The sequence below is a fragment of the Cuculus canorus genome, chromosome 2 (genome assembly GCF_017976375.1).
Source record: "Cuculus canorus isolate bCucCan1 chromosome 2, bCucCan1.pri, whole genome shotgun sequence".
NCBI classification, from domain to species: domain Eukaryota; kingdom Metazoa; phylum Chordata; class Aves; order Cuculiformes; family Cuculidae; genus Cuculus; species Cuculus canorus.
The window spans coordinates 114,133,802-114,158,573 of record NC_071402.1 but is presented as its reverse complement, the minus strand read 5'-3'; the positions used below and the strand labels follow the sequence as shown (position 1 = coordinate 114,158,573).

Below are 24,772 nucleotides of genomic sequence, written 5' to 3'. Positions count from 1 at the left end.
CACACTCCAGTTTCATAGGAGCCACAAGTGAGCTCTGGCTCCCCTTAGCTTGTCTTTACAACAGACTATGCTAAAGCAAGCTTTCATAAAGCCCAGCTGTGGGTGGCATAGCCCTTCACTTCCCTGTTGGCTCAACCCACCCCTAAGGCAGAACAAGTTCTCTCTTCCTTCCCAAACTACACAATTGGCACGTTGAACTGCTACTGTAGTTGTGAAACATTGGCTGATGGGATTCCTGGGCTTGGTAAATCTGCTGTGCACCACCCCGAGGGTTAAACACAGATCTGGAGGAATGGAAGCAGCAAACCAGCCAGTTTCACTGATTTGCAGCCTAGCTCTCCCCTGCCTCAAGGGGACTGTCCCTGACAAACACACTTTTAGTCTGGGATGCATAAGCAAAGTGAAAAAAACAAAGTGCTGGGTGATTTTAGGCAATGCAAGAGAAGCCTAGCAAGAGCTGCTAGACTCCTCATCGCTAGCACGCAGCTTTCAGCCTCTCAACCCTCCCAGGAGAAGCAATTGATTTCTGGGAGAAACAGAGAGCTATCCCGCTCCACAGATGTTTCCTCTTAGTTCTACTGGACTCGAGTCAATGAAAACGTGGCAGTATCTGCACAGCAACACATGGAACTTTCCACCAGCCCTGATGGAAACAGGAGAAGTTTTAGTTGAAAACTCTATTAAAAATCTAACTGATATTTTTCTTTGGGATGGAAGGGAGGGGTTAAAGAGAGCTAAGAAAATAGAAATGGGCAGCATAGCCCTTAGCATGCCTGAGACCAGAGCCTCAAAGATTTCTTGGCAGAAGATGTATCAACTGGGAGAGCTGTAGGCCCTTTTACCCCTGTCAGAGCTTTGTTTATCCATTTGAGATGTGTATTGGTAGCAGCAAACCTCCAGGGGCAGCTGAGACCAACTAGCAGCTGTGCAATACTTTTGGCCAGGCTCATTATTTATACCTTAGTGGGTAGAAGCAGCCCCAGTCTGAACTGGGGCCACACTTTACTCCACTGCTTTTCAATGCCAACAGATGGGAGGTAGTGAGTGTGGAAGGAATAGGACACCCTTGAAGACCCCAATTTGTGCCTGCCTACACAGCTACAGAAGCCCTGAGGAAGGGTGTGCATGGTTATAGGAGGCACTGCAGATTCTTGCACCGCATTTATTTACAGTGACATTCTCGGCAACTGCCTGGTACTAAGTATTTTGTGACCAGCATAGCCATTTTTGTACACACAGCTGCTCCACTGGTTTCTCTGCTGACAGCAGACAGATACTCTGGTAGCAAGAGTTTGCTTTTTAGGCATCTTGAGCACATAGCCGAGGTCTCAGGTGGGCTAAACATTTGGCATCCTTAGTAGGAAGACGACAGAGAATGGAAATATATTTATCTCCATAGAGGTGTCAGTTAACAAGCTTGAAACACAGTGAGGTTTCTTCCAACTTGACCCCATCTCTCATAACGATTAATTTTAAATTGAAAGGATCTGGAGAGGGGACAAGAAGTATCTTGAATGATGCAACTTGCAAAATGTTTGGAGATCCTTCAGCTGGAAGGCTATGTAGCAATACACTGATATTACTATGTAAAAAAATTTCACCCTGGAAGTAACTCTGGGCAGTTTTTCAGTATCCAACCACAAATCTGTAATAAAACAGGCAAGAGCTATTCAGAGAATGGCTGTGGTTTAAGACTTGCAGCTTTCATTCAGATTAACCATTTTCTGAAACATTAAACAATGCATGACCAAACAAAACCTGCTTGTGGTTAAGTTTAAAGTGGGTTTTCTCTCTTCAGTTTCTTTCTTTCTTTCTACATCTATACAAGTAGCTTTGTGTGGCAAGGAATGGATCGCAGCTGCTCTAAAGCTGATGTCAGGTTATTTTATGCTTCACACAAAATAACTCTACTGGAGTGATTAAAGGTCATATATATCATCATTGTCTGTATTACTACATAGTACTATCACAATATACTTAACACATTACTCAAGCTACTGAAGAAATCCCACCTCTTCAAAATAGACTTCTTGAGCAAATTCTGTGGGATAATTTATTTTTTGTTCTTTTTTTTTTTTTAACCTGCCTGCTTGTTATGGTAATGGCTACACATATCCCAAATACACAGTAGTATCGCAGTCACCTTGAATAATTATGCAAGTGAGCTCTACAAAAGGGGCTGAAAAGATTTGGGGATCTTAAGTACACCATATATTTTCATGTGATCATGATTATTAATTTGAGCTGTAATAGGTTTTGTCCTATACCTACAGCTCACCTTCAGCAATAACCTTTCCCTTCTCCCCAACAAACACATTCCAGACAATGTTCTTAATCTGGTATTAGGAAACTAAAACAGGAAGTTCAGCAAACGCTGCTTGAATAAGAGATAAATGATTCCTAGATTACCGTAGTAACATTTGCCAAAATGATCCTTTTAACACTTGCAGCTGAAGTATCAACTTCTTGAAAATCAACTTTTTCCTTTGACTTCTTCCACCTGTTGTCTCTTCCTATCCTGACAAATAAACAGGTCTTACTCTTTGCTGGGCCAGCCAACAGATGTGTGGAGGGAATCCACAGCTTTGAAGATCCAGCAATACACCTTGATAGCATACCTTATCTGCCATCTTCTGTCTTTCCCTGTGAAGAATCATTACTGAAAGCCACTGTTTTTCTAGCTGAATTAATAAATTCCTAAAAAATTAACTTATTTTCCCTTCTACCTTAGCCATGCCCCTTCTCCTTAGGCACTGTGAGAGGTTTTGGCTAGTTTACCATTATACCTGTTAGCAAAAGGGATAGGCAGAGCTCTAGTAAGCAAAGACATCTTGGTTTAAAATATGAATTAGAAACATTGGACCATGTTGTATTTATAGTAAAAACTAACCACATTTTATTCAAAGAAAATAAAGACAATTTGAAGACAGATCTCCACAAACTTCTCATTTGGCTGGTGAGCAAAAATAAAAATTCCAAGAGGCCCAAAACCTGGCTTGTGCTGTACCAAAGCTATTCCCACACATGCTCCAGAACACAGCAGCTGGTCTGCAGAAGTGGAACACAGGCAAACAGAATCAAGCAGAACTTACACCAGTCGCTCTTGGAAACAGACTCAAGCACTTCTCAGGCAACTGCATCAATTCCTGCTGGTGTGTTTCCTAGGTGTGGACAGTTATCCATATGGAAAAGATCTCAGATTTGCCTATTCACATTTAACAGTAGCTTTCTTTAAGCTTAGTAACATTTTTAAAGCCTCTTAGCCAGAAGGATAAAGGTACTGGAACAAAAAAATATTCTTTTTCTATATACAAATTCACAAGATTGCACAAACAATTAAAAACAGTTTTTAGCATTTAATAAAAACTCATCCTAGAAATCCAACTTTCTGCCGTGAGGTCCCCAAACTCTCTTCTTCATCCAAAATCTTCTGAAGGGCTATGTGCAATGATTTGCCTACTCTTTTCCCCGTCTGCAATGCAAAGAAAGCAAAACAAATCTGAGCCACATGCTTATTAACACAAAGACAACTCTCATGAAACACTTCCTTTGGAAAAATATTTTCTCTTTAATGATTAATATACACCAGCTGGTATAACAAGAATATGTTTTAAATTAAGAAAAATAATGGTGGCCAAAGTTTTGTTTTAACTTGAGTAAGTTTTGGAAAAATGTACACCAAAAGGCAGTGCTCCCGTTCATCAGAGAAGTATTCCATGATCATTAACACCAGATCTGTGCAACACTGGTTCACCCAGAAATACAAATTAAATCCACATTAGGCACAAGCACGTTTTCAAATTAGCCAGCACAGCTAAGCTAAGCTGCCAGGCATAAGAAATACTTGACCAGCAAAGCAGCCCACTGATACAAAGTTCAGACTGTTCATTACAATGTGCAATTTTGTACTATCCAAGTACTTTAAAGGAGTTAACAGGAGGTCTTCTTCACAGAAATAAATTCCAGTAGTGGAAAACTACCAGTATTAGCTCTGATACCAACCTCTACTTTTCCCTCGTGCACAGCTGTGTGGCAGGCATAGGCTTCGTTGCATAGATAAGAGGTAATAGACTCAGTTTAATATAATCTGTCTTTGGTCCCTTAGGGACAGACAACCTCTCCATCTCTATATGGAGTCAAATTAAAAGCCCACCAGTACTACTGAACTTAGCACTCTGGATTGACATTGTGAAACAGTAAAGCGCCATATATACTCAGCATGTAATTTCCACTTGAGACCAACTGTTTTCAAACTTGGCTCCAAGCTCTGCATTCCTCACTATAGCCATGCTGAAATTAGTTCTGCATCTCTAGGAAACAGAGCCAGTTTGAAGTATTTCAAAATTCAGTTCTGTCTCACGCTCAAGGCTAACCCCAGGCATGAGAATTTATACTGGAAGACAGTTTTAAGAGCCTGAAAAAAAGGTTTAAATTGGAATTCTCATGTGGATATGAACAACATCCAAATAATAGTATTTTCATGGAGTAGGGCAGATCAGAAACCTAATAAAGGAGCAAACAAAACCAACACTAAAATGAGAACAGTAAGCTTGTCACAAAACAAATGAGTTGTACTAAAACAGAACACCATGCACTAGGAATTCAAATTACCATCTCTGCTTCTATAAGGACTTCACGTCAGAAGTTTTGCTCTTTCAGCCTTTAAGGGAAACAGTGAGAGAGGGAATGTGTTCTCTAAAAACACTCTCAATGCTGATCAACTTAATCTTTACAGTCTTAGAGCTGTAAGTTACTTGAGTGAAACAATTGTGAGCATTATACATTTCAGCCATCTAAAATTTTCAGATAACTTCCATTCATATTAGATTCTCTTTTGAAGGAACTGTCTGTGACCTTCAACAAGGCACCTCATAAAAGCACCAGGGTCTCTGCTCTAGAAGTCCTTACTGCAGCTTTTCATATACTCAAGTTCTGGTTCATGTAGGATCGTTCAGTGTCATCACTAACTGCTGAAAACTCCTTACCTCCATCATTTCAAAGATACTCTCAGGATCAAGGCTACCTTTTCCCACTTTCTTCATAGAAGTGAAGGCGCCGTTACTGGTCACAGAAATAAGAAGGCTGGCCAAACAACAGGCTTCTTCCTGAAGGGTAGCATCCACCACATGCCTATATCCAATCTGTAAGTTAGTGACAAAACAACATATTAGTTTGCAGCTGTCTAAGCTCTTCAGTAAGAGGTTAAACTGTGAGTAGTAGCCCTGTTGGCTACCTACAGCCTCCCATCCCAATATCATGTGATTGACTTGACAATACACTACTTAAACAGCCCCTGACCCCAAATTACATGTACATACATAAAAGAGGCCAGATAAGCATGTCACCATTTCACAGCTTTCCTCTGATCATCCTTTAATCTATCTGAAACCTCAGATTCCCCTTTACACTGAACTTCAAGCATGGACTTTCTTCCCTGCTAGGTGAAAATTACACATCCAAAGACTTCAGTGGTGGCCTTTCTACTATTTATAAAACTTGCTTAAAAGATATATCAGAAAAACTTCCAGGTAACTAAGAAAATTGCTGACTCCCACAGTGGAAAATGCAGTATTCAACAAATCAACTGTGTCAGCTGTGGGCTATACATGCAGAAGGAAAACAAAAACCTGTTTGAAAGGGAAGGACAGTATTGCACCCACGAAAACAGAGTTCTGTCCTCAGCAGCAAACGCTTATTGTCTAACTCCAGGCAGACCACAAACCCTCTGTGCCTCACAACAATATTCATTTGTTTTAACATACTAAAGTATTTGCTGCTCTGGATGTTGAATGAGGAGTAGATGAAAAATAACAACTCTTCTGCATACAAGAAGATGCATTTTAGGAATGCATCAAGTGGAAAACTGCAAGTCAGAGGTGGAAACAAAATCCTTATTCGGTAAAAGTTCTTCTTAACTAGGAGGCCATGGATGAACACATATATACATAGGGGACACTGACCATCTCTGTAATACAAGGTCTATCTCTATGCAAAAGGTAAACAGCAGGTGAGTTAACAGAAACCAAAATCTCTAGGTAGAAGGTCAGCAATTTGTGAGACTCACTTTACTTAACGTGACAATGCAGGGCACGTTATCCACGTTAAGTCGAATACAATCATAAGGGTCATCAGACAACTCAATCTCTTTAGAGCCTTCTTCATCCTCCAGGACACACACTTTGGGGATTCTGTGGAAACAAAATGAGCAAAATCAATGAATGCACAGATAACAAATACAGCGTCAAAGTCTCCAGTCCAGGAAGTCCCCTTTCCTCTAAAGAAGGCTAAATGTTTACAAAAACACACAGAATGTTATCAAAACTTTAATAATCCACCTGCTGAGATTAGAAAGAAAGCATTCTAAGTAGGAAGATATTTAGGATAAGATCATCATATTTATATCATTCCAAGTGTTAGAATTTGAACTGTTTTTTTATACTAATAAACAGAGTGAGATTATTTTGGAATTTGCACAATGCAATTCTGAATAATTCTTTGTACGTTTGCCTGGAAGTACAGGACAGAAATTACCAAGACTGAATCCTTTCTCACTATGTTTCCCAACCTTGCAGACAACAGTAAAGTTGTCAGAATTACAGTAATTGTATTGTTTGGCAAAGCTGTGACCTCAGTAGCAAATACAAGTAGTAAAGCTGTTCAGGAAAGAATGACACTAAGAAGATCTGGGGAAAAGGAAAAAGATGTCATTAGTAAAATCTTTTGTCTTTAGCAAGATGGGAAGATTGGCTAGATATTCCCATACTTTAAGCAGCCAGAAGACTCAAGTGTTCTAAGGACAGATACTCAAAAGCAACAAACAGGGATAAAAGCCCAGGCATAAATCCAAGAAATACTTTCTTCTCAATTGTGAGTGATGAGCTCTCTCACAAATGGGCTAGATGGGCTCCTTATCAGTGATACATACATTACATCCGTTGTAGCCACTTAATGGGAGTTTCACAGGATGATTTAATGCAGCTTTCTTAGCACAATTAATAAAAGTCATTTAAAACAATTTAGTAAAAGATGGTATCTCAAGAGGCCAAGAACTCCAATGCCTTACACACCCTCATTTATCCAAATGCCCACTAGGATGGAGCAGTGATTGGCACTTCATCTACTGGCCAGTAAAGCCCACACACGGCTCAACTTTACTGCTCTCACTTTTACACATTTGCACTTGAAAACATAATATACTTAGAGACATCCCTAGAAAGCTAACTTCATTAATCTTGTGGAATGTAACCACAATCTCTTTTTACATTAGTAATTTTACAGTAGTGTTCTGTTTTATAACTAGACTCTAGAGGCTACATTCTTTTACCAATTCTGTACCAAATCTCCTTTAAAAGAGCAAGAGGTAGGGACTGATTTAGTAAACTCCCTCCCACCAACGTAAAGTCATTTTTGCTGTTCCCTGGAAGAGTATTTTAGTTATTTGTGGCCAGGAGTCCTAGACCTATATACAACAGCTAACCCTGCCTCAGTGGGAACAAATTCTCTACAAAAACATTCGCCCAAGCCAAGATAAAACTAAAACTTTCAGGAAGCAGAACACTGTGATGTGTACTTCTTCCTGAAATGAAACTCAGAATACTTCGTAAAGTTACATAACAATTCACTGTAAATGCATCAAAGTCTATGTTGAAGCTAAAAATATTCCGTTAAAAACAGATGGAATAAAGTCACAAGGTGACTAATCTTCAAGCTACACAGGACAATGGACAACACTGGACAACAGCCTAACCAAGAAGTGTATATGCCAGAGCAGTGCTTTAAAAAGAAGGAAAATCTCAAGAAAAACTGAGCCTGAGTGATTTTTAACTCCATCCTAAAATAGCTCTGAAATCAGAGTAGTGTTTGGTCTGCAAGAAAAAGCTGCCAGAATTAATACCTGAAAAATGCCTGCAGAGAGCCATCTTGGCCAAGAACAGATGAGAGAGGTACCAATAGAATTACTGCAGAGGCAAAAAGATAGTTGATCAGGCTAACACATCAAAGTTGCATAAAAGGTGGGTGTATATACACAGAAAAACCAGACAAAGAGTGTAGCACAAAGCACTTCCAGAAAACTGGAGATTTCCTCTCCCAGCTTGTGAAAATTTATCTTAAGAACTAGCTGTTCATGTTTACTTTGCAACTTTTATTTTTCTGCTTTGATTCCTGCAACTAATCAGGGCAGAAATCTGTACAGCAGCACTTAAGTCACAAAATGAACAATGCTCTTTACCAAGTGCTGCAGACCCAGATTTCACAACTGCAAAACAAGTTCTACCCTTTTTAGCAGGCATCAGTTCTGACTCTGCCGTGCTGCCCAACAAAAAATCAAGGCTGTTGTGTTATAAACATTCTAGCTTTTGTCATTTGCCTGGTTTCTGTTGCTAAGTTGCAAGTAGGCACATTCCATAGGATCACATTTAATCCTTCATCCAGACACTGTAGCTACGTGTACAGTTTGTAATACTTATTTCGATCATGGGTAAATCCAGCCGTAAGCACCTTGGAGACATAGTTAATAAAGTTTGATACCTCTGACACCTACTATCTTTTGCACATGATCTTCATGTAGCTTTTTTTTTTTTAACATAATGTAGTTCTTTGTAGTCATACTGTCATGTAGCGGTTTTTTAACAATACAAAACTCCAAGGAGTAAATGTTCCCCCTAAACCAGTCACATTGGCATTGTTCCATGCCTGAAGGGGACATGATGAGTCAGGTCAGATATACAAATATTTAAATCTGCGCAAAATTCCTTAAGTTATGATTTTGCATTTACTTGCCCTGAAGAAAAGCATGTCCATAGCTATTACAGAAATAGTTGGAGCAAGATTTTAAAGATGAAGCTGAGGTTTTCAAATGCCTATCTGAACATCTAAAAATTTGTAGCTTCAAGGAGAAAACAGCAACTCAAGATCCCTGCTCTTGGTTCCAAGGCTGCAGTCAAGGCTGACAAAAATCTGAAAACACTTTTAACAAAAACCTGGTTGCAAACAAATTATGAAAGGCAAGGAAGACTCAAGAGTGACACATGTCAAGCAAAGTTCAGAACACTTAATATAAAGTGATCTTCAAACTGACACCTTGTCTTGCTGGGACAGTAATATTTTATAGAGAGCAGGCAACTACTCTAAACAATCCTGTGTCAATCGAAAAAAACTTAGTAGGTACCAAGGGAAAACAAGAGGAATAGTGAAGGAGGATGAGTTTTCATTTTGAACTTCACCTCTTGACTTTCTGAGCTCGTATGAGATTAGATGTACTAGCATTCCCCACTCAAATCAACAAAGAGAGTTTTCACAGGTCAAAAAACAACAGACTGCATTACGTCATACTGTACCACATTTTGATTTGATATCTGACTTCCAAAAGGTTGTGGATGCTTGCCCACAGATTAAAGATAACATGAAAGACACGGTTTTCAGGAGAACAAAAATTAAGCAGAATCATTACAATAATTACACCCACGCTTTGCTTTTATTTAAATTACTTTTTATATGATCTTCTCTCTCTATTCAGAACTAGGATTCTGGTTGAAATAAGAAAAAAGACCTAGTTATCTTGCAAATAAAGTATGTACCTTGGATCTGCAAAACAACTCATATGGGAGCAACTGTTTTAACAATATGACTTTTGCATCTTGGCAGCTCATGCACAGAGACGTAGGCATTTCTTCCCTTTAGTGTACTGTCAACTCATTTGTGAGCCATTACATTTGTGACAGTACCTCTTAATGCTACAAAACCAGCCTACTGTTAATAATCACTGTTGAAAACTTGATTAACTAACACAAGAAATTTCTCAGAAGTATATACAAGTTGTAGCCTTCGATGGATCCTCCCCTCACTCTCTTTTAAAGCGTTCATATTCTGATAGGCAGTGTATTTTCAAAAGCATACTTGCCTCCTCCTCTTGCACATACTTTTCCAGCTTTAGTAGTGTGCCGATTCCCTGATGAATAAGCCAGAACTGTGCCAGTGACTTTAGCAAATCTCTAATTTGTAGCTGAAGAACAATCTGAGATCCACTTTTAAAACATTTATGCCTGTAAGAATTTAACTTTTGCAGCTCTTCCAGCTAGCTCTTCCAGCTAATTCTCTTACATATAGCCATTCTCTAGTTTCTTTCTCAAAGGTGCTACAAAACTCCATATTCCTTTTAGATGCACTTGCAGCATTCATTCTACTAGATTTTGTTCTTCCATTCTTCAAATTAAACTGCGTGGGGCAAAGTTCTTTTAAAGATAAATCATTCCCCCCTCTTCATGAACTCTTAACACCACTTTTTCCTCTTAAAGACAACTCTAGACTAACCATAATGAGAAAGAACACCAGCAGTGGGAAAACAGGGCTAAACTGTTAAGTCAGTAGTCACACCAACAGAGAGTTTCTTATTCAGAAGCATCATATATGAGCAAATACTTCTTATTTTAAACACAAGACATCAACACAAAGGCCTCCAACTACTTGCAACAAAACTATACGGTCAAGACAATTTTTCCTGGATCTGGCTAGAGAACAAGTTATATTCTGAGTCTGATTGTGCATATAATGCAATATGATATTTGATTATCAGAACAGAAATCAAATAAAGTTATTAGCTCACATTACTTGCATGCAAAAGGGCTGCCTTGTAGACAAACAATGGCAAGATGCCTCAGGTATTGTTTATTTAAATAATAAGGCATTTAAAATGCTTAGCTCATAAACAGTACTTCTCTTCCACTTCCCACACCACTTCCACACACATGAAATGAAATCTGTGCTTTACCTTGTATTAAACAGAGCTGCCTTCACTGCAAGAGAAATTGCATCAAAGAGGTTCCCTCCACATTCCAGTAACTGTGGAAGAAAGAAAGAAAGAATCTCTTTAAAAGAAGATCAGGCTACTGACTTTAAACTAAGTCTTTATTTCACTTGAACCAGCACAAAATTAAGAACCAGAACAGGTTTTTGAAAAATAAAGTTGTCTTTAAAGCCTATCCATGAAAATAACAGATAGGAAATTAAGATTTCAGTTAACTGTATTATACATGTAAAACAGAAACGTCAATGCACTTCATAATAGAATTAACAATAAAAATAATAGCAGCTGAAATGAAACCCCTCTTGTTCTTACTCTTCTTGTGCTAAGGCTGTGAACTAGACTATGACCCCAATACTTTTTATAAATTCACCATATTTATACTTTAATGTTAAATCAAGCCAACTCATTTTCTACATGTTATTTCAAAGAAGAGTATTTTTCATATATCAGCTGCACAAACCCAACTGGTAGAATTGTTTTCAATGAAGAAACGCAAATTGTTACCTCAAATGCAGTATTAAAAGTTAGTTATACAAGGTATAGTTATGAAGGCACATCATGATTCACTATTTACAGAAAAGGAGTCATCAGTAGATTTGTCTTGTAGCTGAGAAGGATCTAAGGAAATTCTGATGTCAAATTCTGCTTGTTGATAACACTATCATAGAATTACAGTGTGTGGAGGGGGTTTAGTTTACTTTCTTTCCAGAAGAAGCGCAGCACTGCGTACTATGTTAAAAGGCTGGGCCTCCACTTCCATAAGCACTAATATCTTCTATAGGCTGACAAAAAACTTAAAGATGTATTTGGTCATTGTCTACTGTTAGTTCCCTGACAATTTATGCTCTGAACTGCCAGTACTCTTCTATGAACCCACATACCCAGCAAGCATCTGAAACTACTTCAGTAAGAACATTTGGATGCTTCTCCATTACATCAATCAATGCTGTATGATGAGAGCAAAATAAGTTTTGCAATGCTGATTGCATTGATTGTTCTTCAAAATCTATTGAAGGATGAGATAAACTCCTGCACTGGGAGCAAACCATAAATCAGATATTGTGGAAAACCAGTTTATTTTTATGAAGACAGACTGAATCATGTAAAAAGAATGACAAAAAGTTGGGATAGAAAGCTAAATACAAAGGTGATCAAATTATTTCTTTGCAGACAGCTGCTGGATACAGAGAGGTTAACTTCCCACTTTCTGCCATTATTGGATTTTGCTGGATAACACAATAAGCCCCACAATATCTCTGTTATTAAAACACAGTTATGTGATTTGCCTGTACTGGTGCTAGGCTTACATTCTGGGTGCTCTTCTAAAGTCTTACCTGTATTACAGTGGCACCTACAGGCTAGGAACATAGTCTGTAACAAGCATGGTGCGATGATTCCTCCAAAAAAAAAACTAACCCTCTTCTCAGCTGAAGCACCTTGTACTGAGATTTCCCCCTTCCCCACTCTTTTTTTAAGGACTTGGAAAGTCTGCACAAGTGTGAGTTGTGGGAAGCAAAGGAGTCTTGACAAAATACTGCTTTTAATTTACTGATATACAAGTGAAAAAGTTATTGTGGGTGGAAAAAAAGACAAAGCATTGTATACCTTGTCTTATTCAAATATTTTTTTCCTCCAAAACAACACATTTCTAAGATTTGGGTTTTCTCCCAAACTGAGCTGGGGGAGGGAATGAAAAAGATGAGGAAATCCTCTGAGGGAATCTCAGTAGTGAATTGCTAAAATTTCAACAGAATCTAATGCACACTCCCAACATACAACGTACTGTGACTGAGTAGGCAATGAAAACAGACTGCACACTTTGATTGTCCTTGCTCAGCACTGCAGGCTCCTGGGACAAATTATGTGGAGAGGGCTAAACATGTATCAAAAACACCTTCAAAAATACCTAAACACTCATTTCTGACTTCAGTAACTTAAAACAGGAAATAAATTCAGGGGAAGACAAAGAGGCTGCAGTACTGCGTATCCGCACATTTATAAGCTACTCTCTGAAAGCTGAATGCCTACTATTATAAGAACACATGTATTTTGAAAAGTCAAGGTATATATTCTTGACCTTTGAGACATATCTATATGTCTGCATCTTTGTAGTGTGTATAGTCGAAGTCATCATCTTTCTAGTCTAACGGTACACAACAGTAGCACCTCCCAAGCTCACTGACCACTAGAAAATATTTGATAGATGTTTTTAATCAACTAGCTGCATGACTACGCAAAATATACTATTTGCTCTTCTGAGGCTGCATCTCAAAATTTTGTTTACACATAGGAACTGAATATAGATGCTTCGATCAAAGTGCACATGGCTAAATCACACAGCAATGGAGTGTCTCCTGCTTTGTAACATTCTTCCTGGGGTTTTGTCTTTTGGAATGAGAGACTTGAAAACAAGTACCTTCCCACCCGTCCATGAGGTTTCATGTACTTTCAGGCATGCAACACATTTAGGGCTTATTTTCCCCCCAACTTAACTAGGCAACATAACTAATGTGAACAATTTTCAGGAATTCTGAAGGAAAACATCATCCAAAGGACACTCAATAAGCATTGTTATTACATTTAGAATTGGCCTCCCTCAAATGATGAATAAGACTTATAGTGCCTTATTTTAGCACAAGTGTCATACTTCCACCACGTACTACTAAAATAGAGCTCTAGAGGAACGATTATGCAAAAGCAGCTTCAAGAAAGCCGGTAGGTACCAAACAGCTATATCAAGTATAGATTATCAGGTGATATACACATCTTCTATTAAGAAGAGGAAATAGTACAAATACCTCAAAAATATGAAAATACGGGGGTCTAGGGTGGAAAAAAAGAGGGGGGGAGGATGTACACAGAATGAAGAGGCAAATATTAAATACTATCTTGTTCTAATTATACCAGCAGCTCTTCAATGACTGAGATACAAAAATCCCTGTAGACTATTACAGTAAAAAGACTCATCAAGTTTAGAGTCCCAGTTATGAACCTACAACAGATTTATTGACACTGTAAGCAAAGCTAAATGTAAAATTCATCACACAGCATAGATCACGATAGTCATAACTCTGATACAACTAGCAGCACAAACCCAACAAGGCTGGTTTTCCCTGTAGCTGTGGACAGTCAGCAAATTTGTTCAGGAAGAATCAAATAATGACCAGTTACAGAACTTCTGCACCAGTCGGCTTTATGGAAGTGCTTGTTTATACAGTGTTCATGCAATGTTAAGCAGCCCATTGCTTAAATAAGCACAGCATTTAATATTCTGTACCTCTGCTTGTAATTACTTAGTATCTAAAGGTCCCAGTGTGATTTCTCAGAACTAACACTTCATTCCGTATTAAACTATGCCAAGCTCCAAAAAGCTGGTGACTAGTACTGTTAAAGCACTCAGCAGTGGTGCACATTTGATCATTCTGTATGTGGACTAAATCACGGTATGTACTATATCTACTATAATTAAGCTAATGCTACTGCTTTTTAAACACCTACTGGACTAATTTTCACATTTATTAGGTCTTGGTCTGAATGTTCCTGTTTTGTTTAATAAAATTCTGTATTTAATTTTTTTTGGCAATACAGCTTAACATTTTGCAAATCATTTCATAGACATTAATGGATTCCTGTGACTAAGACCCCTCAAAGTATTTTTTGTTATAAATTTGACAAATAGAAACACAACTTTGGATCAATAAGAACTGGAAATAATGCTCAGGAGAGTCTGACTTGCAGACTTCTATTAAATTCCCATAACAGAGTGCTTGAAATACAGCACAGTCTGGAAACTGAGCTCCTCCATGCACAAGACTTACATGCATAAAATTCAGTTTCCACTTTTTAATGGGAACTGAATATTCAGTTTCTCTTCTACATTCAATATCTGTATACAGCTTTGGTCAAAAGGTCCGTAGGCCAAATGTAACCTTTGTCTTTGTCAGAAAAGTTTCTATTTTACTTTACTGAACTAGTACCAATAATAGCGCAAAAAGGCAGGATGGACAGTTATGCTAGGGCTAACATACGCTCATGCTAACTTACATTAATTAGAACTATGCATTTGCTGTTATATCTAGCTTGGAAAAAAGTTTAGCTTTTTTTAGTGGCAACTTCCTTGTCAGTATAAGGTCAATGATTTTTATGTGAGTCAGATTTGAATTATTCAGTGTTTCTTTAGCTCTGCAGTGGAGCAGCGGCATCAAGAAGAGCAGAAAGAAAGCAAGCTGGAAGCAGTGCCTAACTATTACAGGCAGATTCACAAGATAATGGCCATCCATGTTGTGAAGCATTATATCATATTATGAGAAGCTTTTTTATATGAAAATACACGTGGTTATGCTAAGCCAGTCAGCACCTTGAAAAAACTCCCTGAATCTTAGTTTTCATTTCCTTACTTACCAATACATCAACATAGAGAACCCAGCAGTGCTCTCTGGGATTAATACAAAGTGATTTCAAGTCTATAGTGCTCCCGCTGCTAAACACACTGTAGAGTGTACTTGCTATCTCTGAGCCAAGCTCTTCTCCTCCACGGCCTTCAAATTCAGGAGTAGCGTTTGCAGAACTAGATAAAGAAAGAAAAAATACCTTAACTTCTGAAGAGCCAATACCCAAAGAACATTTCTTAAATATAAAATGTTTGTAATATCTAAGGATAAGCTTCCTCTCTGTGAAGAAATTATTTCCATTTTACATAAGAAATTGTCTTCATGCAGATAATATACCTACACTTTGCTACAAACTCTGATACTAATTAAATTCCACTACTATCTTCAGTTCTGAAGTTACAATATTAAAGTTGATAAATTCTCTCAGAGGTTACTCTTAAGCACTTTCATCTTCTACCACCTCAATCCTTTAAAAAATAAAAAAAGCAAGAGAAATCTCTACTAAGTTCAGAGCAGCTAACAAGACAGCCTGTTAGAGTTGAATGTTAAATTAATAAGATAAGAGAGCAGCTAAGAAGAGAAAGATGTGATGATATGACAAGTAGAATATGCTTTTTTTCTTAATGTGACATGAGTACCTGACCTTAATTGGTAATTCCTTTACTGAGTACACTCTCTGCTACCAAGCTACTTAAAGATAGCAGGTTGTTATTTTCAGTGATTTCAGTTTATGGAAAGCAGCAACTAAGGAACATTTTTTCCAGAAGGGATCTGATAAAAATGCAATGTCTTCACCTCCCTGATTCAAACGCAACAAACTTTATTTATGAGCATTCACGCAAGAAAGTCCCTGGGTGCTGGGGCCTTGTACACAGCTAAGAACAAAATTGTAACAAAGAAAGAAAACAGGCCTACCAAAAAAAAAAAAAATCCACACAAAAACCAAACCAAACCAAAAAAACCCCACCTCCAAGTCACAATGAAACAGAGAAGAAGTGTCCAGCAATGCACATCCAGCAAAACAACAAACAAAACTCAACCCAACCTCTGGTTTAGAGAGCGGGCAGAGCTCTCCCAAGCAGTGGACCCATGGCACACATTGCAGGTCTTGTTTTTAAATAAGCTAGTCAGACTTCTCCCAAATTAATTTCCTACTACAGAACATAGGAAAGGAGGTGATTCCACAGAAGTAGTTTGCTACGATCAAAATCTGTAACAGCAAAGCCTTGCATTCTCCTGGCTGGGCACCTCACAAGGCAAATTTCTCATACATGTTTTGTCTTTACACAATGTTACAAACTCTTAGCTTTTCCAACAGGAACATCACAGGAATGCAAAGGTACGGCAGAAAACAGTCTTGGAATAACAATATTCTCTTCACCTTTAAAAAAAACAGCATCTAAAGATTCACATTATCTAACTTGAGCTTGACTTAAACCATCAAGTGAGCTGCATCAACAAGACCTGCAGTGCCTATAATGGAAATCCTTATCTAACAGTAATTCTCCCAACTTGCTCTTTTGCAGAACTGATGAAAACTCTGAATTCCAGGAAGAGCTACCGAATTTTATAGAATTTATTTGCTGCTTCTATAATAAGACAGCACTACATGCTTAAAAAAATAAATACATCACTATCAATCAAGCACTGACCTACACTTCCAAACCACATTTGCCACACAAATAAGCATCACAAGTGCAACATAATATTATTAATTGCGTTTATAATAGATACCAGTTTGATAAGACCAGACCACATCTAAGTATAACAATTCCAGAAACATGCCGAGTTAGGCCTTTAAATAGTGTTAAACAAGCACTTACAAATGGAAGCAGCTTTAATGCAAGTTAATAACACCATTCTGTTTAAACCCTTCTGTTAAAAGTATTGTTATACAAGCATTATGATTCCTATGATAAGTTGAAAAGTATGCAAACCTCAGTCTATACCTTGTTATTATTTCTAAATACAAATCTTTAGCAAATGTTGTCATTTTTTATTATAAATAGCCACTTTCTTTGACATGGAGTAAGAAGAATGTAAGTGAGGAGGGTGCTGCAAGCGGCCCTGGCCCCCTGTCACGGGCCCTGGAAGCAGACAGAGAAGCTTCTCGGAGGCCATGCCTCTCAGCAGACTCATGGCCTTGTTCTGCACTCAACTTCCAGCTCGCTACACAAAGGATATTGAGCAGCTGCAGCATGTCCAGAGAAGGGCAATGAAGATGGTGAAAGGTCTGGAGCACAAGTCATATGAGGAGCATCTGAGGGAACTAGAGTTTAGCATGGAGAAGAGGAGGCTGAGGGGAGACCTTATCACTCGCTACAACTACCTGAAAGGAGTCTGTAGTGAGGTGGGTGTTGGTCTCTTCAACCAAGTAAAAAGTGATAGGAAGAGAAGAAATGGCCTCACGCCGCACCAGGGGAGGTTTAGACTGGATAGTAGGAAAAAATTCTTTACCGAAAGGGTTGTCAAGGCACTGGAACAGGCTGCCTATGGAAGCAGTGGAGTCTCCTTCCCTGGAGTTGTTAAAAAAGACGTGTGGATGAGGCACTTTGGGACATGGCTCAGTAGCCATAGTTCGGCTGACAGTTGAACTGGATGATCCTATAAGTCCCTTCCAACCTGATTCTATGATTCTATAAATTCCACTATTATTTTGACACTTCAGTTCCTTGCAATAAGAGTGAACTAAAACAGTAATGTTAGCAGGGCACTACTATAACTATACAGTAAATACTGCCACCAAATGGTCAGACTATCAGAGTAATTTATGCTGCATAAAATTAAAAAAAGGCTTGTCGAGCACATTAATTAAAGAAAACGCCCCAAAGCTTATTTTATGGAGCACAGAAAGAACTTGGTAGTGGTCAAGTGAAGCACAAAATTTCTACTTCTGAACAGAACATAACTTTAAGGACTTTCAAAACCATTTCAGTGTCACATTGCATAACAATCAAGACTCTGAAAGCATAACAAGGCTTTTACAACAGAGCCCTACTTTCAAAGCCCTTGCTGCTACCAGTCAAAACCTTTCACTCACAGTAGCTAAGTACTTCCAATCTGTTGTTCAGGCCATTAATACATGATAATCTACAATGTAATTAATTATAAAGAGATAAAGCAGTTAATTAAATAAAAGCTTACAGCTATTTTCCTAATATACAAGTGCTTCATTACACAGAGGGCATTCTTCAATTAAAGCCAAATTTACTTTAAGCAAACATTACCAGATTTCCGTTCCTGCACCAAAAGAAACATACTATTATTCAAAGCAAGAATTCAGACTCACTGTTTTAGAATCAGCAGTAAGTTAACCACCTTACTAGCATCCCACTCTTCAGAAAACAGCCAGAAGATATCACACTTATGCCACATCTGGACTGCCAAGGCAGTCCTGGGAATAGACCTCAATTCAGCTCCAGATGCTGTCTAATCATGCTAATACAATTATGATTATATTCAGCTCGTGATCCTACAAAGAACTGGGCTAACATGAGTTTGGATTTAGTCTAGTCAAATGGGTAATTTGACCAACATGGATTTACTGATTCGGGTCTTTGCCTGGTTAGGCACTGTTACACTTCCCATTCAAAAGGAACATCTACTTATAGAGAACGAAACAGATTTTACTCAAGCTTTAAGCGGCGTTTCTCTCTGAACACTGACCTAAATCCACTTTAGAACACCTTTAATGGAGAAAACATTGTAAAAAATAGCAAAGATGTTTCATTCTTTCAAAATTCCTTAGATCGCCTCTTCCCACTGCAAAGATCAGTTGCCACAATAATGGGATTACTGGAGAGAGAGAAGGGGTGGAAAGGTTCATTTTCTGCAGCCACCATTCAACTGATATCTTTAGTGACCGCATCAAAATTTAAGTTAACATTTTTCCCCACAAAACCCAACAGAGCAGCATCTGAGGATCACCTCAGAGCACGCTGATGTGGTCGTTCTGCAATAATGTCATCTCTTATGATGTGCAGAACTGCTTTCCATCTATAATATTAAAGATCATATCTGATCCAGTCTTCCATGTGGGCACCAATGAAACATGCCCACTCTTCCAGCTGGTACAAAAGCATGTCTGGCCTTCAAAGTTGAGAAACAGATGGCCAGACTTGCACAAATATTTCCTTCCTTCCCCAATCCCACAAACAAAATCTAATGTAGTCAAGTAATTCCGATTTCTCTGGGTTTTTTTTACACTCTGAAAATTATAAATCTTTACTTCAGTGAAAACAAAAACAACCAAACCACAAACCAAAAAAACCCCTAACAAGCCAGTATTAGCACAGTCCCAAACCTCAAACATGAAGAAAGAAGAAGTAGCAGTCTTTCAACACTAATGACCCAGATTACTCTCTTCTCTGGTGCTCATGGGCAGTAAGAACATCATATAGGACATGGACTTAACTGATAATTAATTTCTAGTATCACAAATCAGTGCCCCCAAAATCATCTCTTCCAGAGATCAGCATAAAGTCTGTCTCAAAATGGGACTAAATTCTCTGATTCTAGGATAAGGACTCGGAGCAGAACGAAGATAAATGGAATTTGGGGCCAGAGAATTACATACACAATCTAGCAAGTAATTACTTTCAGCAGTACAAGAAACCATGAACTTCAGGAAAAAAGCATTTTAAGATAGCTAAAACTGCAGTGTGAGTTTTTATTAGTTTCAACAACATAAAATAAAAGCCAAGTAGAACATATGAGGCTTAAACAGGAGACGCAATGTCTCAAACTATGTTCAGTTACTACCACCCAGTGGCAGCCTGAAAAAGCATTAGAGTGCTGACAGGATCTCATTTCCCTTTACAGAGACCCAGCTGCTTCCACTTCACATTTTGTCTTTTGGATCTTTCTGGAAGACAGAAGTCACCTTCCCCTGAGAACACAAGCATGTGAAAAATGACAACGCTTCCCCAAAAGCCACAGGAAGCAAGCATCGCCTATTTCTATAACCAATGAAATCCATCTTGCGCAATATTTCTGTGCATCTCCCTGCCATCCTCTCATGAAGCAGAGATTAACAGTAAAAAAATACAACCTAACATTAATCTAATGAGTTTAAGGTATAAAGTATAACATTTGTATACATATGAAAGAAGTGTTACAGAATTGCAACATCCCCACAGACCACTTGTTTTAGTAAGGAAATATCCCTGCTGCCATTGGAGAAACCACTAGGACAAAGCTGGTGCTATTTAGGATATTTCACGCAGCAATTTTATAAAGCAGTCAAGCTCAGATCCCCTCTATCAAGAGGGCCACATCTGGGAATACCGTCTTCCTGTCTGATATTTTTTGAACAGTGATCACAGACAAATCATTAATTCATGGGTGAGTCCTTCCCTCTAAGGCCATATGTTTTCACAGTTGACTAAGACACTGTGATGGACAGAGGCAGCCTTAGAAAAGGCTGCTTATTATAAGAGATACAAATATTAAGGCAGACATGGCCAGTTAGGTCAGAAAGATTATCAAATACAGAGTGAGTAGCTCTCACACCTTAGCTTTACTAACAGTATATTGGTTTAATGTCAGAGTAGCAACTTATTTTGGTTTTAATAAATAAGAAAAAAAAAGATCACGTTAAAGAGCTAACTTGACAGTTCCAAGGCTTTTACAAGAGGTTTCTTTATTTCATAAAGAAGTTTAAGGAAGTCTGCAAGATATGGATATTGTGGTTTCAGACAGCAGACAGTCTGGAATAAGACAGAGATGTCACTATGCTATCTCAGAGCAACCTGAAAACAATAGCTCTCAGTTTCCCTCTAGCTTCCTACACAATTTAAGCATTATGAAGACTGTAAGTATAACCAATAGTCCATTTGTAGCAAAAAGTCAGAAATATGATTAAAAACAAGTACCGTTTTAGTTAATGAAATACTTATTCACTGCTAAATAGAATAATTAGGTTTTCTAATTAACTTTTGCATCTCAAGTTTACAGTGAGGATATTATTCAAACAAACGGTTTTGTACAAAACACACTTTGAACTTTTTCCTCTGCTTTCAAAGATAAAGTACGAAAAATCCTTTAAGTAAAGCTAAAGTACAGTCTGTATCAGTCGATTCTTTTCTTCTGGAATACTTCTTTTTTGAAAGACATTTTTTCTGTTCTGTCATTGTAAAAAAAGACAATTGACATTGTAGTTATGAAGTCACGTTAAACACATGTGCAACTGAATCATTACTCTCTTCCAGCTGCAGAGATGCTATGCAACTTGGGATATTTTTTAATCTGATTTTGTTCTTTTCCTCCAACTGTTCTGCTTATTTTGGGCCTGCAGAACCAGCAGAAAGTTTATGAACATTCACCACTATTGAAACAGAACAATAACTTGCTTATTTTACTCACACCCTTACAAGAAGATAGTAGAATGAAAGTATCGACTTCAGAAGAATGGTAAGATCTGGTTAGTCATTTATTCCAAATATCAGATCTATTTCCTTCTCTTCTAGTATACTAACCAGTCAACAAAGAATTCCAGGTAACCTTCATCCGGCTTCTCCAACTTTGGCGTCCCCATTTCAGCTTTTACACCAACCAAGATATCAGTGTGTCCCTGTTAAAACAAAAACATATCATGCAAATAGAATAATTTTCATAAAATTACTTGTTTAATTTAATTGTCTGTGGTAAGCTGACATTTCTGCCTTTCAGTTACCTGCAGACACAATTCTGTCAGAGACGACTTAAAATGACATTAGCTTAAGAAAGGCTTTAGAAAAACAACGTTAAGTCTAAGAAGTTTCTTCAAATTACCACGCATACTAGTTTTCTCTAGGTTGAAAAGACATTCTTCATATCCCTGACTTTTTCTACCATTTTGGTTCTAGAAAAAGCTATATCCTCAAACCTTTATAATATTGTGCAGTATCTTTATCTCTTTGAGTCAACACATGCCAGAAGCAGTTTTGCTTAACTCTAAAGGAACAGAATTATTTTTTCCAGTAATTAGACACAACAGCAATTTCATTTTTTCAAGGTAGATTAGTTCAGATTGAAGGCTTTTCAGGTATTTTACAGTAAATCTTGCTAAAGTAGGTTAAGCCACTCTGAATGAATTACATACCCTGTCATTATTTTCTTAACCCATAGTTTCAGTTTATGCTATACACACACGTTTTATTATGTACACACAATCCCATCTAAAAACAGCCTTGGCGTATCTTAAAACCAGTCAAATAACCAGAAGTTTCATCAGCAAGGTATGCAATCCCTAAGAAGTTTACCCACCAGCTTTACTCTTGCAGATCCACTTGTGTTTGATACAACATCTGTTTCTACTTCTGCACATCTGTAGTCTTCACAGCCACGACCATCTACACGAAGGTCCTCCTGAGTATGAAAATCACCATATTGTGCTTGAGGGGATCAGTAACAAAGTGAAAAAAGAATTGGTGATTTTAAAGTGTCCTTTTCCTATGCCACCAGAATTAATTTAAAAGCAACAGCTCCCAGTTCCATCACTAACTTTCACTTAGGATTACAACAGAATCAACTGTACTTTTCCATTCACCTCTCATTTATCTAGAGCGTGCTACAAGCTCTCTGCACACAGACCTGAACTCCTGTGCTACTTCCATCCTGTTTCAGCAGAATGCTTCTGAATACAATTGTACAGGTCTTAGCTTCAAAAGGTACTTTACCTAATACAACATGGGTCTTTGTTGGGATACTAAACTTCTGTACTTTTACAGATGTAATTAGGACCCAGCAGACAAAAGTAATGCACCAGACTTCCAAATACTTTCATATGATTTATTTCAAAACCAGATGTTTTGCACCTTTAAACACTACTCAGCTCTTTCCCACAGAAGCAGTTTTATTTGCAGTGAAACAGTGTCTACTTTGCAGAATGCACTGTCCTTTTATCTTCGGCGTTTCTCCTCACACATCCTTCACTCTTATTACTTGGTTCCTTAGGTTAGTGAAAGATGTTCAAAAACCATGTAGATGTCGCGCTCCAGGACGTGGTTTAGTAGGCATGGTGGCACTGGGCTGACGGTTGGACTTTATGATACTGGCGGTTTTTTCCAGTCTTTATGATTCTATGGGTTGGAAGGGACCTTAAAGATTATCCAGTTCCATTCCCCTGCCCTGGGCAGGGATACCTTCCAATGGATCAGGCTGCTCAGAGCCTCATTCAACCTGGCCTTGAACACCTCCAGGGTTGGGGCAGCCACAACTTCCCTGGGCAACCTGTGCCACTGCCTCGCCACCTTCACAGTAAAAAATTTCTTCCTCATATCTAATGTGAATCTCCTAATACCTAAATCTCTCCTGTAAGAATGCTCTTATCCTAAAGCATTCTGCCTCAGGTAATGAATCACAGAATGGTTTGGTTGGAAGGGATCTTAATGATTAATCAGTTCCAATCCCCCTGCCATGGGCTCGGGTTGCCACAACCTCATCCAGCCTAGCCTAGAACTGCTTGGACAATGCGCTCAGACACTTGATGTAAATTTTGGGGTTGTCTCATGAAGGGAGATGGACTCAATGACCCTTGTAGGTCCTTTCCAATTTACGTCATTCTGTGATCCTGTGACCTCCAGGGATGCAGCACCCATGATGTCCCTGGGCAACCTGTACCAGCGCCTCACCACCCTCACAGTAAAAAATTTCTTCCTAACGGCAAATCTAAATCTTCCCCCTTCCAATTTCCAATAATGAAAATCTCCTTTCCCCGCCCCAACCAACAAATCGTTCCCGCCACACACAGGCGGCGAGCCCGGAGGGGCGGCGCACGGCCATACTGGACATCAGGAAAAAATTTTTCACGGAGAGGGTCATTGGGCACTGGCAGAGGCTGCCCAGGGAGGTGGTTGAGTCACCTTCCCTGGAGGTGTTTAAGAGACGGATGGATGAGGTGCTGAGGGGCATGGTTTAGGGAGTGTTAGGAATGGTTGGACTCGATGATCCAGTGGGTCCTTTCCAATCTAGTGATTCTATGATTCTATGGCCATCCCCGGCCATAGCTGCCGCTTCCACGCCTCCCACAAGGCGCCGCCCGCCGCCGCTACCTGGACGCCATGCACGATGTAGAGTTTCTCGGCCTCGCTCAGCACCACGGACGCCATGCTCTTAGTACCGGATGCTCTTGTGCTTCCGCTTCCGGCGCCGTCGCGGCCGCCGCCGCCGGTACTGGCAATGGGCGCTGCTTCACCCTGTTCCACGTGACCTCTGCGCGCGCCGCGCCGCACCCCCCACGTGATCTCTGCGTGCGCCACCTCTGCCCCCCACGTGACCCGCGCTGCCGCGCTCCCGTTGAGCTGCGGGTAGTTTTTAGTGGCGCTCCGCCCGCCCAACCGGGTACCTGGGTTCCGGGGTCTCCCCCTTTCTTACAAGCACAGCGTGGGGTGCAGTCCTTAAACTCCTGACGGGAAGGTTATCCCGGGGAGTAGAGGCAGCCCGCTGCCCGCGGTGCCCGCTGAACATCCCGTGCGTCCCGAAAAACATCCGTTCCAAGGAGCTGGCACTCGCGGTAAAGCGAAGGGGCAGTGCCTGCTATCCATCTGCCCAATACCAAGGTGAAAAGCTGCTGGAGGAAGCTGCGGAAACGCCCCAG

At 39.2% G+C, this 24,772-nt stretch overlaps 1 protein-coding gene across 1 annotated transcript; it reads right to left on the bottom strand.

Moving 5' to 3' along the window:
* Positions 1-1,236: 1,236 nt before the first annotated feature.
* EXOSC7 (exosome component 7) lies at positions 1,237-24,387 on the bottom strand. The gene is made up of 8 exons (XM_009571756.2): positions 24,228-24,387; positions 22,441-22,542; positions 21,672-21,766; positions 15,206-15,371; positions 10,769-10,839; positions 6,065-6,188; positions 4,986-5,141; positions 1,237-3,472 (listed from the first exon to the last, which is right to left on the bottom strand). Exons 1-8 carry the CDS (start codon positions 24,282-24,284, stop codon positions 3,368-3,370), a joined length of 876 nt encoding a protein of 291 aa, XP_009570051.1. The 5' UTR covers positions 24,285-24,387; the 3' UTR covers positions 1,237-3,367.
* Between the last annotated feature and the right edge of the window lie 385 nt (positions 24,388-24,772).

Excerpts from the sequence above, each read along its gene's own strand:
- EXOSC7 (XM_009571756.2), bottom strand. The coding sequence starts at position 24,284 with ATGGCGTCCGTGGTGCTGAGCGAGGCCGAGAAACTCTACATCGTGCAT. Across the intron at positions 22,543-24,227 it reads ACATCGTGCATGGCGTCCAG|GAGGACCTTCGTGTAGATGG; the intron begins GTAGCGGCGGCG and ends TTTCATACTCAG. Across the intron at positions 5,142-6,064 it reads GCATTGTCACGTTAAGTAAA|ATTGGATATAGGCATGTGGT; the intron begins GTGAGTCTCACA and ends ACTAACTTACAG.